General features: G+C 39.4%; 1 protein-coding gene across 1 annotated transcript; it reads left to right on the top strand.

Moving 5' to 3' along the window:
* Nucleotides 1-2,156: 2,156 nt before the first annotated feature.
* LOC104440825 (zinc transport protein ZntB) lies at nucleotides 2,157-7,185 on the top strand. The gene is made up of 7 exons (XM_010053805.3): nucleotides 2,157-3,231; nucleotides 4,130-4,318; nucleotides 4,407-4,498; nucleotides 5,656-5,715; nucleotides 5,801-5,870; nucleotides 6,244-6,447; nucleotides 6,539-7,185. The coding sequence occupies exons 1-7, from the start codon at nucleotides 2,536-2,538 to the stop codon at nucleotides 6,923-6,925; spliced, it is 1,698 nt and encodes a 565-aa protein (XP_010052107.2). The 5' UTR covers nucleotides 2,157-2,535; the 3' UTR covers nucleotides 6,926-7,185.
* The last annotated feature ends 9,908 nt before the right edge of the window (nucleotides 7,186-17,093 follow it).

Below are 17,093 nucleotides of genomic sequence, written 5' to 3'. Positions count from 1 at the left end.
CGACATAGTACAATTAACTCGCAAGACTGATCTATAAATCAGAATTTAATGAGACTTGAAAGTTTCCAATCAACTATAGATGCACCAACGCCGCCTTTTCCCTTTGTACAACGACTTGCAGTTCCTAGTGTTTGTTGTCCGTAGAATAAGCCTGAACTGAGGTTGTACAGCCATTTTCATGGGATGAACGAAACGGGAATTTTGGGCAAAGCCAAACGGTTGCTCGACAGCAAGACTATAAAATGCAATATCCCACTAATTCCTCACCTTGTTGTACTTAAATGGTCTTCCTGTACGCAACATTGTACTTAAATATCTCCCCCAGGCCCTGGAGATCTCTGCATCATGTCTTGCTTGATGTCTCCTGAAATGGCCCGTCCCACTTCATGGTTCACGGGATAATTGGTGGGTACATACCGTGCAAACGACCCTCTTGACACCATTGGCATCAATCTCAAGCCGGAATGTCCTCCAAATAGCAAATGTTCTTCTCCACTAAGCCGTCATCACAATTGCTTTAGGGTCTTCATCCCCCCCGGTGGGGGGTGGGGTGTTCGTTCCATCTTGGCAAGGACTAATTTGTGGCGTTCACCCCTGCAATTCTTCCAAATTGTGGGGCTGTCGAGTCTCGTCGTCGAATTCGGCTCATTGTCGAGGTGGATCCAATACGTGTAGTTGCAATGGCTAAACTCATTAAACTATGTTGAAAGTGTTTTACCTAGTGAAATGGGTTGGGACAATCAAAAACAGTTGTCATTTTCGTTTTTCATTGCAATATTTAGAGTGAGATTAAATCGTTACAAGGAAATTGGAAGTAAATGAAATTTGAGAAACAATTTTAGAAAGTAAGAGCATTAGGAAGTAATACACGAGTGAGGTTTAGAAACTTGTGAAAAATGGAAGGGACGGGGCTGATTTGTGAGAGGAAAATTTTTTCCAGTGATTGGCTGTTGGGTTAGTGTCAGTCACTAGAGGGAAAATTGTCCAAAAAATCCTCAATATATTGTACTTTTACTAATTCAATCATAAACATTTTAATTTTATTAATTGAGTTATAAATATTTCCATATTTTATCAATTGAGTCCATCCAATCAATTTTGATCATAAATTACTAACGTGAACGTCGGCCGTATTATATGACACAATCATCACTAATGTTAACAATTTTTAATAAATTTATTATTTTTTTTCCATTTCTTCTTTCTTTTGCCACCCATCGACCATTGCTAGATAGGCTGGTCTAGCCTAGGTAAGGGTCTCCCTTGCCCGGCATAGGTAAGGCCTAGCCAAGCAAGGGCGAGCCTCAGCGAAGGTCGGCCTTGCCCATGCTAGATCTAACAAGGCCAGCCCTTACTTAAACAAGTGCGACCTCGTTTGGTGAGGGCAACGGGAGCACTCATTGGTCACCTTGACTAGGCTAGGTTTGGTGAGACCAACCCTCACTTGTGGTGAGCAAGAGCGGCCCTCACACAAGGGAGGCTAGCTCTCCCAACTATGGCTGCAGGTTGTTTGCTAGCAAAAGAAAGAAAGAAAGGAAAAAAAGAGAAAAAAATAATAACAAATATTATAATATTATAAGAAATTATCAACATCAACATCGGTTATGTTACGTAGAATGACTAATGTTTACGTCAGCAAATTATAGTCAAAATTGGCTAAATAAACTCAATTAACAAAATGTAAAAGTATTTAGGATTCAATTAATAAAATTGAAATTTTAAAATTGAATTGGCAACAATGCAATAAGTTAAGACTTTTTAGACAAATTTCCCACATCATTAACAATTGGTCACCGATCCATCAACCCAACTTTTTGGCGCCTCGTGTTGATTCATATGGACCGAACGATTGCATGCGACCGGGATCCTCTTGGGCCGGCTCATTAAGGCCCATGGACCCAACCCGATCAAGGCCCAGGAGCGGGCCCATGCGCGCCCGGCGGCCCGCCTCCAAAATCCAGAACCATGCGGGAAGCTTCTCGTGAAAAGACAAAAACAAAAAAAAAATTCCACGGAATGCCACGCACGTCTCCCGTAAAACGCCCACAACGGGTAAAAAAGCTAACGAACGCCTTCCTGTCCTGTAGCGGAATCTGGACTCTAGAGAGAGAGGACGACACTGACACTGTCACTGTCACTGTCACTGTTCGATCCACATCCGCCCACCGGCATTTACAAACCCGCTAAACGTCAGCCATCCACGAAGCTCCCTCTTTATCTTTTGAAGGAAACGCCTTTCCCCAGGAATACAGTGCGGATTCTCTTTGCGGTCGTTTCTCTCCTGGGTTGTCGAATAAAGCGGTCGGTTTTCGAACTTTACCCAGCTGGTGCTGTCTTCTCGGGGGCAACAGGGTCGACGTCTTTCTTAGCTTCGAAGCTACCAATGTCGGGTGCCTGAGATGACGGTGTTCCCACCTTCTTTACTGGGTCGTTGATCTTCGCTTAGTTAAGTGGTCGTGTCGTGAATTAGCTTCGACGTTGGTTCGTGAATGTTCGCGATCCATCCCGCCGGAGTTGGTATCGCTGTTGGCGTCGATGGAGCGGTGGAGGGGCGGTGATTCGGCCGATGACCAGTCGGGTTCTCGCGGGGATAACGTGAAGAGACCCGACAGCCGCGGAGGGTTTGCGGGTAGGGACACTGTCCCCCGGAGTGATCTCTGGAAGGATGGGCTCATTTGTGCTTTTGAATTTGTTAGAGGGCGTAGAAGATCGGGTCATTATTCGAAGTCGGGCTCGAAATTACTGGGCGGAGCGTCGACCAAAGCCGATCATTCGAAGGCGCCGGACAGTGCGAATGGCGGTGCGGTTGAGGCATTTCCTCAAGCAGTGAACAGAAGATGTGACAGTGAGGTTGCTGCTGGTGATGATAATGGCGATAGCCCAGTTCATGAGCAAGGCCAGCTTCGTGGTGTTGATAGGTTGGAGGGTAGTCACTGGGTACCAATTGGGTGGGAAAGGATCTCGGCTCTCGCCCAAACTGTGCAAGTAGATGCTGGTTGGGGGATGCAGCTAGATTCAATGGATGACGATGAGGACCTGACTGTTGCGGATATGGCGACTCCTTACTGGGAGAGGCCTGCAGGGCCGATATGGTGGTGTCATTTCTCGGCAGGTCATCCTGCTGTGGAAGCATGGCTCAGTAATGCTCAGTGGTTGCATCCGGCTGTCAGTTTGGCTCTGAGGGATGAAGGTCGGCTCATAAGCGAGCGGATGAAACATCTTCTTTATGAGGTGAATTTGTTGTTGGGGCCTAGTTTGGGTGTTTACTGCTACTGGTAGAAGCAAGTTGTGAGGTTTTCTTCTGTTTGTTGGTTGGATATAGCTTTATAAAATCTGAATTTCCTTGTTCTTGTTTGCTCACATATGCTGCTTAGGTGTTGAAGGACCAAATTGAATTTGCGTTAGGGTCACAGCAAGGTCCCATGGAGATGACTTTAATCTTTTTATTTTTTTATTTTTTTATTTTTTTGTCGATCCTACTTTATTCCTACTCTAACTCTCATTCTCAAACTTCATCTATTAGAATGCCATAGAAATAAGACTTTCCAGGAAGCATTTCCTTCTTTAACAACCATGAATTCTTTGTTACTCATACCACTGTTTGCTAGAATTAATAATTACATTATTTTCTCCCTCCAATTTGAGGGAAAAACTTCGGGGCATTATACAAGCTACTGTAGTTGATAACAATTCCAGCATATGATAAGCTCATCAAAATTAAATCAGATGCGATGAATATGACTGATTTTGAGATGGAGTTCTATTCACTTGTGCTCTCCTGCATCAAGACCCTCTGAGCATGCATAATGTTTCTAGGGAATTTTCTCTTTGTGAATTCTAATTTTACATGGATCGCAAAATCGAGTGATTTATGTGGTTACAGCCAAGCCAGCATCGTTGATCTTTCTGCAATGCAATAGTTCCACTTTTTACCCATTAAACTCTGAAGCAACAGAATGGTTTCAGCTTTTTTGCACAAAAATGTATGTGGCCCAAGTGTTCAGGCGTGTGCTCCATATGCTTTGTTGTCACACTGGTCTGAGGATAAGAATTGCCACTAATCCTATTTTGGTATGTTTCTTGGAGTGTGAGGGGGTTGAATTTCTTTCTTCGTGCTCTCTTTTTCCAGGTCCCAGTTAGAGTAGCTGGAGGACTGTTATTTGAGCTCCTTGGACAATCAGCTGGAGATCCATTTGTCAATGAGGATGACACCCCGATTGTGCTACGGTCTTGGCAAGCACAGAACTTCCTGATAACTGTACTGCACATAAAGGGGCCTGTGAAAACCCTGAATGTGCTGGGCATAACTGAGGTTCAGGTAGTTTATAGTCAACAAAACACTTCCCTGAGACCTATCATATGGCATTTCATGTTGATTTTCTGCTCTTATTTTGCCACGGTTTCAGGAGCTTCTTCTTGCTGGTGGTTTTAATGTCCCAAGAACAGCGCATGAAGTCATAGCACATTTAAGTTGCCGCCTTTTCCGATGGGATGACAGGTAATAGCACTGTCAATACACAAATCCGATGCACAGAGTTCTTTTGCGTGGTTGCTACACCATCTACTGGTTAATAGGACATATTATTGTCTTGGATTTTGAATGCACACATCAGAGGAACAATTTTCATCTCAAGCAAACAACCTCGCTGTTGGTTGTCCAAATCCGTCCTCTCCACCTCCAGAGTTTTATTAGTTGTATTGATAATGCTTTTGGCCAAGGCAATTGTGCTTCATTTAATCCAGGTCCATGCTTAATTATCAGCATTAGATGTTTGTGTGTGAAAGTCAATTTTGGTATGTTATGTAGACAGCAATTGATGTACTTACCTGGGGAATGTCTATATGGTGGTCTGCGTGCTCAAGGCCAGATGCTCTTGACCATTGGCATTAGCTTGCTTTTTCCTAAAGCAAGTTACTTGATTTATGCAAATTCCGCAATAACAATGGTAAACAGTGCAAGTGAAAAGTCTTATACATGATGCGATGGCAGGGATTGTTACAGTTGACCTCAGTTGAAGTCTTATCGTGACCATTGCTGGATGCCTTAGAATGTTGACACTCTTTTGTGTTCTGATCCTTCTACCTAAACTTAAAAATGAACTCTTGAACTAAGTGAGCCTTGACCAATGCGCTACTACTGCATGATCCATACAAAATTCATAGAAAGTTCTCTATTTGACTGTTAGTTTTCTATCTATTGGTCAGCAATCTGTGGATTTCCTTCCTTGGGCACACCCTCTGCATGCTGTTGTGTACTTCTGAATAGGAACTGTAATCTAGATGGATTTTCTCATCTGTCTTTATAGTGCATTTCCATGGTAATATTTCAGTCAAATGCATTCTTCGAGGAACTTCATTTAATTTCACTGATGAAACTTGACTTTACAGACTACTGCCATATTCTTCCACTTCATTGCCTCTACTTAATTTCAAGAGCACTAAAAACAGTAATTACTTAATTTCAAGAGGACTAAAACGAGTAATTCTGTCAAACGTGTCTGAACAGTGGCTGCTTGCTTCTCCTGGGCAATTTGTCTTGCCTAAAATTGTTTATCCTCTGTGTACACTGTCAAATGTAGTTTTGCTTGACATCTTTTTGTTGGCTTTATTACCTTGTTTTCCTTTGTTGCTATTCTTATCTCTAACTTCTGCTAGGTTATTCCGTAAGTCAATTTTTGGAGCAGCTGATGAGATTGAACTTAAGTTCGTGAACAGGTTAAGACGATCATAGATTTCTTTTGTGGAATGTTGTACCTTCATCCAATTTACCTGAATGACTGATAATTTTCATGATATATAGGAGAAACCAGGAAGACTTGAATCTTTATACTATAATTCTAAACCAAGAAATCAGAAGGTTGTCCAGACAGGTAAGTTGTCCTTTCTTGTTTTGCATTTTTTACTTTTTCAACAGGAACGAGATAATTCTCTCCGCTGAAACATGTCATAACATCATCACTGGTTAGCTCCCAGTGACTTTTGAAAATTGCCAGTCTTATTTAGTGTCAGTAATGCCATGCTTGTCGGACTCACCTCATCTGTTCTGTGCATATTTTGTGGAAGTCGCTGAATTAAGGATGCAAGACTTCTTTTTGGCCAAAAGAATGCAAGACCTTATAGTTCTATGTTTAGAATGATAATATCAACTTAACCATATTGCTATAGCTGTAATTGGTTGTTTCAGGAGTCAAGGCCACAAATTTTGTATGAGTGGCATTGTGAGAGTTGGACCATCTGTTGCAGGTCATAAGAGTGAAATGGTCACTTCATGCAAGAGAAGAGATTGTGTTTGAGCTGCTCCAACATTTAAAGGGTACTGCAACTAGAAATTTGTTGGAGGGAATTAACAAGAGCACCCGGCAAATGATCGACGAGCAAGAAGCTGTCCGTGGTCGCTTGTTCACCATTCAAGATGTGATGCAGAGCACTGTCCGTGCATGGTTGCAGGTGAGAATTGCTATTGTCATGGTATAGTATAATCTTCTTTTCATTCTTCTGGTTTGAAAGTTTCTCACTCAATCTGGCGACTCTCATTCAGGATAGAAGCCTTAAAATAACTCATAATCTGGCTGTTTTTGGAGGCTGTGGGGTTGTTCTTACGGTCGTAACTGGCCTTTTTGGTATTAATGTTGATGGGATCCCTGGAGGAAGCAACACACCATATGCATTTGGTCTGTTTTCAGCTATTCTTGTCATTTTGGGGATGGTGTTGATTGCAGTTGGCTTGCTTTACCTTGGGTTGAAAGCACCAGTGACCGAGGAGCAAGTTGAAGTTAGGAAGTTGGAGTTGCAAGAGTTGGTAAAGATGTTCCAGCATGAGGCGGAAACACATGCTCAGGTTCGTAAACCGCTTTCTCGAAGTAACTTGACACCCACAGCTGGAGACATCTTGCCTGAGGATGCTAATTATTTACTCATCCAGTAAACTTAGCAAATACAGGTATCTGGAAATCAAGTTCTCAAATTGGAATCACTCAATAATAGTTTTCTCTTTCTTCTTTTTTCCTAATATGATGCCTCTTAAAGGTGATCTTGTCTGTTAACTTTATACAAGTACAGAGACTAAGTTTCTGCAAAGTTTATATGTCTTGTGCAGAATTTCGGCTGAAACTTCAGTATCTTTGCCATTCGTTCTTCTTTCTGTCCAGTTTCAGAGCTAGACAACAAATCACTTATTCTGGCTTTTGATTTTCTGATGTTTAGCAACAGCACCTGAACCTTTTTTCGCTTTTCATTTTAGTTTCGTTGCCAGTATGCCTGGACAATTCAAGGTGGCTTAAGATAATTCAAACATGAGTATTGAGAGCCGTATTCCGAAGTTAGACAGAAAGAACGAGGGGGAGTGTAGCAGTAAGTTGGCAAAGATGGAAACCCCAGATGAAGGCACAAACTAGAGAGGAGAATGTCTGAACTCATCCTTCCTCTTGCTTGCATAAACACACAGCAAATGAATGACACTGTTTAAAGTTGGCTAGGCATAGCGGAAGAAGAGGGCGGAACTTAAGTCGAGTATTTAGGTTATGATTACCTTGGGAAGCTATTGCTAGAATTTGTGTTCTTGAAAACGCAGCGAGAGTAGTTCATTTCATTGTCCTAACTTGGTGAGACATGGTCTGTAATTGTCTTGATTATCAGTACTATTGTGAGGACTAGGGACACATGACATTAGGTAGAAACGTTGTATTAGTTTGAGACCTCGAACTGAAGAATGTCCGTCAAAATACTATAACATTGCTTTGATACCATGTTGAATGAGAGTTGGTGATTTCATATAGAAGTTAGTAACTATTTGAAGGGTTGGTAGTTTTAGAACAATCAAATAAAAGTCGGTGATTAATTCAGATATCAGTTGGCGGTATGATGTAAGAGTTGGTAACTTCAACTCTATTAACAAATGCTGAGAAATTTTTGGAATGGCTGGTAATTTTGGATATAGTTGGTAATTTTGTACGAGAGTTAGTAACTTTAACAGATACATGTAGGTAAAATATAGGAATAGTTGATGATTTCCAAAATAATCTATTGGTAAGTGGATTTATTTACAATTGGTAATTTCCTAAAAAAGTTAGTAACTTGAACAAGTTAGTAAGCTGTGCTAATAAATTTGGATAAATTAGTGGAACGGTTGGGAAATTCAAAAAATTAAAGAAAAACATTGGTGGTGATTCATATAAAAGTTGATAATTTCCTATAAGGTTAAGTAAATTTAACATTTAGGTAACTTTAGTAAATAAATGTTCGTTATAGTATTAGAATGGTTGGTAATTCCAGGGATAAGTGTTAATAAGTCATTCTGTTGACTTGTCACGAAAATGTTTGAATCCTAAAACTTGCAAAAAGTGCATTTAAGTCCAAAACTTGTCAAATTGTTTCAAACGAGTCCTAAGATCAACGCCGTTAGCCTTTTTCCGTTAAAAATACGACGTGGCATTTTAAATAATTTTTTATTTTCCACGTGAATTTTTTTAATTATTTTTTAATTATTTTTAAAAAATTAGATTTAAAAACTAAAAATCAAATTTATTCATTTTATATTATTTTTACCAAAAACTTTAAAAAAAAATTAAAATATTTATTAAAAAACATTTTAATTAAAAATAATTTTTAGTTAAAATATTTATTAAAAAACATATTTAAAAAGTTAACATTATTTTTTTAATTTATTTTTAAAAAATTTTAAAAATAACTTTTTAACTTTTCTTTTAGTTTTTGTTGAAAATAAGATAAGAATAAATTTAATTTTTTATTTTTAAATCTAATTTTTTTAAATGGATAAAAATTAATTAAAAAATAAACCTGGAAAATAAAAAATTATTTAAAATGTCACGTCAGCATTTTTAACAGAAAAGGCTAACGGCGTCGATCTTAGAACTCGTTTGAAATAATTTGACAAGTTTTAGGACTTAAATGCACTTTTTGCAAGTTTTAGAATTGAAATGTATTTTCGTGACAAGTTGTAGGACTTCTGAAACACTTATCCCTAATTTCAAACAATCAAATAACTATTGGGGACTCGAATGAGATTTGGTAATTTCGTATAAGAGTTGGCAAATGCAAGACGTCAGTAAGCTCCTCAAATAAATGTCAGTGAATAGTGTATCAAAACCATTGGCAATTTCGAAACAGTCAAGTTAACTTAGATAAGAGTTGATAAGGCTAAGCATTTAGTAACTTACCCCGAGAGGTTGGTCTATCACCCAAATTAATGCTGGTAATTTCTCATTAGAGTTGATAATTTTTCCGCATTGGTAACTTTAACAAACAAATGTTGAAAAGTTACTAGAATACTTGGTAATACCGATGTAATCAAATAAATGTTACTAAGTGAACTTGAATATTAGTTGGTAATGATACGCATTGGTAAGCGAGTCAGTAAATGCTGGAAAATTATGGAAATACTGTGCAATTTCAAACAATCTAAAAAGCTATTGATTCTTTTGCAAAAGTACTGGTAACTTACCAATGTTTTACTAACTAAAACAAGTTGACGGTTTAAAAAGTGCTAGACATTTTAAATGCCAAAACTTGGTATTGGTAGATACTTAAAGTGCCAAAATTTCCAAAAGATACACTTAAGTGTCAAAATTGGAGAAGAAATGAACATTGAAGTGCTAATGATGAGAATTTCCGGTCAAATTGCTAGTGAGGCCTTTTCCGACAAATTTTTTACTAATGAGGCAATTCTTTAAAAAAAAAAAAAAATTATCCACGTTGCATTGACATGGCTAGATAAGTCCAAAACGATGTCGTTTTGCCTACAAATTTGATTTTTAATATAAATTAGATTAGTTAAATTAAATTAAAAAAAAAAAAAGGAGGCAACATTTAGCGAGAGCCTCCACAGCCCTCGCCATCATTGCTCCACTATCACCGAAAAGGGCTAACGACAACAAGGCAAGGGTCAATTGGGGTCGGCGGCCCTCGGCTAGTGGCCGACGACCTTAGCTAACCGTCGACGAGGGCTCAGTAGGCCCTCGTTGCGCCGCCCTACCATCATAGGAAAGGGCTAGCAACGATGGGGCGAGGGTCAATCGGGGTTGCCGAGGCTCAGCTAGTGGCTGACGACCTTAGCCAACTGCCAACGAGGGCCTATAGGCCCTCACTGCCACCGCCCCACCATCATCAAGAAGGGCCGGTGACAATGGAGCAGAGGTCGGCTAGGGAGCGAACTTGGCAAACCACCAACGAAGGCCAACGATGGTGGGGTGATAGCGACGAGGGTTGTGGAGGCTCTCACTAAATGTTGCCTCCCCCCATTTTAAATTTATTTTTTAATTTAATTTAATTAATATTTGTATTGAAAATCAAATCTGGAGGTAAAATGATGTTGTTTTACATATTAATTGCTGAGTAAACAACTTCGGCGAGCCATGTATACCACATTTATTTTTAAAATAATGCAACGTTGGATTTCCTATTATCTTCGTTGAAATTTGCACTTAAGTGTCCAATTTTCAATAATAAAAAAATGACACTTAAGTGTACCTTTTGGAAGTTTTGGGATTTAAGTAGTCATCTATGCTAAGTTTTGCCACTCATTGTGTACTTTTGCCACGATTAAAACTATGCTACCAATCGGAGGATTTTTTTACTCTTGCTCAAATAGAAATCCAGAAATCTTTGACTCAAGGAGGATGACAACAATAGCAAGGTTTTATCTACTTCCATGATGTGAAGAAGTGTTCAAAACAGGATAAATCATCTCCAACTCGAGGATGGCTCCATTATTACCTAGGTGGGTGATCTTAAGAATGCAATCATATCATATTACCACCACCTTCTTGGTAATTCCAGGCGTCCACGTGTTTCTTATGAGAGGTATGCTTCTTTACTTCACGGAGATGTCAATACTTTAGTTACATTTTCAACACTTCAAGGATCAAATATTCTCAGAGTTTTAAAGGGTTTTAAAGGGTTTCAAGGACTTCAAAGCTCCGAGTCCATATGGTTTTAACAGTCAATTCTATAAAAGTGCGTGGACCATCATCGGACAAGACATTGAGGAAGCTATCATGGAATTTTTCTTGTCGAAAAGAATGCTAAAATCTATAAACTTCACTTTGATTTCCCTTGTCCTGAAGGTTCCAAATCATCTTGCCTCAAGGATTTCAGACCCATTTCATACTACAATATCTTATACAAAATTATATCTAAACCCCTTGCAGAACGAACAAAGTGTATGCTTCCTCCGATCGTCGACCTTAACCAAACTGCTTTTCATCACTAGACGATGGATCTTAGAGAATATCCTGCTCCATTTTCATAAGGGAGACAAAGGTAAATGTGTGGCCATAAAGATTGATCTCATGAAGGCCTACAACATGATCAAATGGGATGCGGACATTGAGGTCTTTAAAGCCCTAAATACGCCCCAGTACTTGGTTGATTGGATAATCGAGTGCATCAATAGCACTAATGGGATGTGGCAACGTGACCCTCTTTCTCCATACCTCTTTATCTTGGTTATGGAAATTTTCAATAAAATTGTCAATACAAAAGTTGCTACATCTTTTTTCAAATACCACTGACGCTGCAAAACACAGAGGATTACTCACTTATGCTTTGCAGATGACTTGTTCTTCCGTGCTCATAGAGATGTAGGTTCTGTTCATTGCCTGGTAGATGCCCTTGAAGAATTCGTTGCTCTCATAAGATTGCAGTTTAATCTTGACAAATGTCAAAAAAAATTTCTCTAGGTTCAACGAGGATGAGAAGCTCCTTATATTGGACCACACACCGTTTACCATAGGTATCCTACCTATCAAATACCCCGGTGTTCCCCTTGTTCCTAGAAGACTCACTCATACAAACTGCAAGAGTCTTATTGACAAGATCTTTAAGAAAGTTGAAAGTTGGGGCATGAAGCATATGAGTTATGCAGGGTGTCTACAACTAACTAAATCAGTCCTTATCTCCATTTGCTCTTATTGGATGCAAATGTTATTACTTCCAAAGCAAACTTTATATGAGACGAGAAGGGGATTCGATATTTCTTATGGGCTGGTTCTCCAGCAAATCATGGATCGCACAAGGCTGTGTGGTAGGTAGCTTGTTCACCTAAAAGGGAAGGAGGATTAGGATTACCCAATTTGCACATATGGAATAAATTTTGTTAGGCCGTACCCTATGGAACCTTATTAATCACCCATTTTCTTCCCTTTGGAGCATTTAGGGTCACAACACAAAATGGAGAGGTAATCCAATTATGCATCTTGACATTAGGGGTAGTGTGGCTTGGAGTTGGCTATGTCTTCTCAAATTATGACATGCTTTGACCTCAGTTATTTCTAGTTTAGGGTATTGTTGTCATGATATATAATTATGAACTCAGACATGGGGGTCTAATTGTGGAGTGGTACAACCTAGTTTGGAGTAGTGGCATTAGCAAATACAATTTCATTGGATGGCTAGTTTGTAGAGATAAACTACCGATAGTAGATATTATAGCACAATGGATGACTACAATTGATACCCAATGCTATGCAAGGCCAATATAGAAAACATATTCATTTATTATTTTGGTGAGAATGGATAGGTAGTATTTGGCATAGTATCCTTGTGCAACATGGAATTGGGCGGTCTTTAGGAAGATGGAATGAGGAATTTTAATGGATGATTAGGGTAACAAAGGGCAAAGATTTGGCGGCGCACTATCTTTTTTAGCAACCATATATTGTATTTGGATGGAGCGCAACCATAGACTGTTTCAAAACAAATCAACTAACATCCATATTATTTTGTTCAATGTGCGTAAAAATGTAAGAGGTGGAGCTTCACTTTACCAAAAAATTAAACCTTTCCAATCAAATGTTGTATTGAATAATATGTGGAGACTTCAGCTCTATTTGTAATGCTAGGGGATTCCCCTAAACTATTGTACTCCATTTCTCTACAATACTTACATATTAAATAGGGAAAAAAAATTGTGCTACCAATGGATTTCTACAACGTGTCTCACATTTTACTAGCACAGAATGGTGTTTCGATCTTTGCCTTGCGATCATGGAAGGCTTTTTATTCCCATGGCAAATAAATATTTTCCCTCTTTCTTCTTTCTGCTGAAAATGATATTTCACTTGATATGGGGAGCCATGAATATTAGCTTCTTTGTTTAGGGTGAGTTTCTTAATTTGGTTCTCAATAGAAGTTACTAGTGGCTACTTTGTATTGTAACAGTCATTGAAGATATGAAAGTGATTATGAGGTTTAGGAGTGTACAATGAGAACTGCTCGAATTGGGAATTGCTCGGATCGGATCATACCAAATTGGCTGGTTTTGAGCGGTTCCCATGAGTAGCGGTCCGGTTCATGGTTCCTATTTTTGGAGCTGGTGGCTAGTCGATCCAGTTCCTAGTTCTAGGACAGGAATCAAACCAATCGGACCAGACCGATTATATATATTATTTCTTTAACTTCTTACAAAACTCCAATCTTTCTTAGTTTCCCTCGGTCCCTCTCACATATTCCATCATCGTGCTTATTCCAAAGAATCTATTAAACTTTGCATGACTACATTTCACACTAGAAGACAAACGGGGACGACGAAGTTGTCATCCACAAGACAGTCCACTGTCGAATGCGAAAGTCCAAACTGTTGGACTTTCAATCACAGTGACATTTCCCGCTCAATATAAAATTCGAGTCCCATACACAAAAGTTTCTACTTTTTACGGACCAAAAAAAATTCATAAGTTCCATTGGAACCAGACCAGTTGATCCAATCTAGTTCCTAGTCCAAGGATCAGCGAGTCTTTCCGATTTGATTCTCGGCTCCTTAGTGGGACCAAACCAAACCAGGAACTAATTACCTCTATCAGGGTTCACATTTCTTATCACGATAGAAATGGTCATGCCTCGAGGGGAACCGCAAGCGATGTTAATGGCATTTTAAAAAAATTTCATGACCTTCTTAAAGTAAAAGTAACGTACAGAAAAAGAGAAGGGAAATTTCAAATAAGAATATGAATGGAGTCATTTTCACCAGAAATGATCCAAAGTTGACCTTATTTTAAATAAGGGTTTGAAGTGCCAAAGTCTATCTCAATTAAGGCATGAGCCCACTGGCCGATTGGCATGTGACTTTCCCAACAGATGAAATAGGGGCATTGTTGTCCAAAAAAAATCAAATAAAAAGAAAAATCAAATTCCTAAAAGTAAAAATCCCAAAATTGGTTCTTCTCTTCCCCCAACCCACATCATGATTGAAGGACCAAGGTAAGAAATGTGAACCCGAGAGTCACTTTCCTCATATCTCCTAGTAACGTTACCAGTACCAAGTAATGTTGCCAGCACCAAGCACCCACCGGTAACATCTATTGAGAACCAAACTAAGAAATTCACCCTAAACATAAAGACTGATTTTTCCGGCCCCTCATACCAAGTGAAATATTACGACCCAAAAAAAAAAAAAAATCAAGTGAAATATCAGTTTGAGCAGGAAGAAAAAAGAGTGAAAATATCCATTTGCCATGAAAAATAAATAAATAAATAACTTTCCGCGAACCATCATTGTTGTCCAAAAAAAATTCGAATAAAAAGAAAAATCAAATTTCTAAAAATAAAAATCCCAAAATTGGTCCTTCTCTTCCCCAACCCACTATACGAATGAAGGACGAGGTTCTGAACGGAGTGTTTGCCTTTGCAATGAGTCGGAATCACGAATTGGAAATGAACCGACCCGGGAAAACATTGATATGTGCGGTTTGGGCGGCCTCATTTAATCAAAGACGTATCGACCAAAAAAAGAAAAATTCAATTTAAGACGTGCACAAACCGAATTTTATGCTTGAAAACTACCACTCCAACACAAGAAAAATTATCTAAAAAAAAAATAGGCATTCCCTTATCATATTGAATTGACTATGTTATCCTTTATGGGTCATATTCTTAATTTAAGATCATCTCTTATATTGTTTTTTCTTATTTCAATTATTAGTGGAAACAAAATTACCCACTCTCCTCTTCTATAACATTTATTAGGGTTTAATGTGGAGACTACTCTTGATTTCAGATTTCTTACCTTCTTTTTCTTCTTTTTTCTGGATTTTTCCCTTTCTTGGAACATAATTGGTGTCCCCTTTTTCGAGAAGTAGTTTATTTAGCATATAGCTAATTAATTATTATGTTTATTGTATGTTCTACTTTTTTGTACTATTATTTGAAAAGTAACCCTAGCACAAATATGAGTAAAAAGAACCATATACCAAGTTTTAATACGCATTTTGTTTACGTTGTAGTCTTTGTATTCTGCTAGTTCAATTTTTAATTATTTTCCATGCCATCATTGTATGATGTTTTAAAACGTATTTTCAAAAAAATGTGACAAACTTAAGTATATAAAAAATTCTAAACATCCATTATTATCATGCGAATTAAAAAGAAAATGCTCCTTCTAAATGGTTATATATAAATAAGACGGGAAAAGTGCCAAAAAAGTCTTAAACATTTTGCCTTTGTGTCAATTTAGTCATAAACATTTTTTCGGTGCCAATTCAGTTCTAAACCTTTTTAAGTTGTGCCAATTCAGTCCTTTCCGGCAATTTTGATCGGATTTTGCTGATTGGACGCCGGCCGGTTGACGTGGCCTAATCGGCGCTGACGTGGACAACTTTTAATAATATATTTTTAATATTTTAATTTTTTTTTTTTTAAATTGTCTTTTTCCTCCAGCCCGGTCCACGGGGTCCGGCGACCGGCCGAGGCGATCGCCGCGAGGTCGAGCCTCGCCGACCCTTGCCCAACCTCACCGGATCGGGCCATGGGCGAGGGCGGCGAGGCTCGACCTCGCCCGGATTCGACGAGGGCGAGCCTCACCCATGGTCGCCTCGCCGGATCGGGCCATGGGCGAGGCTCACCCTCGCCCGCCTCGCCGATCCGGCGAGAGACTCGGCCTCGCCCGGCGAGATCCGGCGAGGTCGGCCTCACCTCGCCGGCGGTCGCTTCGGCCGGTCGCCGGACCTCGGCGACCACCGGGAGGAAATAAAAATAAAGAAAAAAATAAAAAAGTATTTCAAAAATTTTAAAAATATTATTAAAAGTTATCCACGTCAACGCGAGATCAGGCCACGTCAACCGGCCGGGCGTCCTAGTCAGCAAAATCCGGCTAAAATTGGCCGGAAATGACTGAATTGGAACAACTTAAAAGGTTTAGGACTGAATCGGCACCAAAAAAAAGTTTAAGACTAAATTGGCACAAAGGCAAAAGGTTTAGGACTTTTTTGGCACTTTTCCCTAAATAAGACCTCCATGGTTCTATAGCTTCATTGCGACACGAAGCATCATCGATCGATCTTGACATTCTTTTGCAAAGTCCTCGTTTTGCATCATCTACACATTTTTTCGTGACAACCCATGTTCTCTTCCTTGGGCTCACGGCTCTAGTAATTACTGTCGCCACAGCGGATACGAATTCCCTTCAGGATTTTTGTGTCGTGGACCCTTCCCATTGAGATAAACATCTTAAGTAATGTTTAAATGATATACATTGTGAAAACACTTGAAGGCATGCAAGTTGTGACGATAAATCTGTTGTCTCCTGTGTTTTTGTGAATGGGTTCGCACGCATAGACCCCGAAATGGTCCAAGCCGATGACTTCTACTTTGGGGGAATTCGCTTGGCTAGCAACGTATCGAACCCAGTCGGATCAGAAGTGACTCCTGTGACCGTGGCTCAGTTGCTAGGGCTCAACACACTCGGTATCTCACTAGCTTGCATCAACTACAAGCCGTGGGGCATCAACCCGATATGACAACGCCATCACCATCGCGGCTCTCAACGGCTAAAACCCCAGCATCAAAACAATGGCAAATGTGGTTTTCGGATCCAGTTGGGATATCGCCACGGACATTCTTGCTAAGGCATTCCAAGACGACGAGAGCATATCCAGTTCAAGTTCTAGAAACTGAAACTCGAGATTCAATGGCCTACTAGGGATTTCCTTGTGTGTTTGGACATTTAGAACCAGTTATTTTGTTCATTGTTTGTTGTCCATTATTTATTCAATCTTGCGTCATTATTCTTTCTGTAGAATCACGATAATTAAAAGCATTGTTTGTGCTCCTAGAGCAAAATTTTTCTCTGCTTGTGCAAGCTT

Source organism: Eucalyptus grandis, chromosome 4 (genome assembly GCF_016545825.1).
Source record: "Eucalyptus grandis isolate ANBG69807.140 chromosome 4, ASM1654582v1, whole genome shotgun sequence".
Taxonomy (NCBI): Eukaryota; Viridiplantae; Streptophyta; class Magnoliopsida; order Myrtales; family Myrtaceae; genus Eucalyptus; species Eucalyptus grandis.
This window is presented reverse-complemented; position numbering and strand designations above follow the sequence as displayed.

What these genes read in the sequence shown, in the direction of transcription:
- LOC104440825 (XM_010053805.3), top strand. Translation starts at nt 2,536, where the DNA reads ATGGAGCGGTGGAGGGGCGGTGATTCGGCCGATGACCAGTCGGGTTCT. An exon ending in TGAAACATCTTCTTTATGAG is followed by an intron (nt 3,232 to 4,129) that starts GTGAATTTGTTG and finishes CTCTTTTTCCAG; the next exon opens with GTCCCAGTTAGAGTAGCTGG. An exon ending in TCAGAAGGTTGTCCAGACAG is followed by an intron (nt 5,871 to 6,243) that starts GTAAGTTGTCCT and finishes CATCTGTTGCAG; the next exon opens with GTCATAAGAGTGAAATGGTC.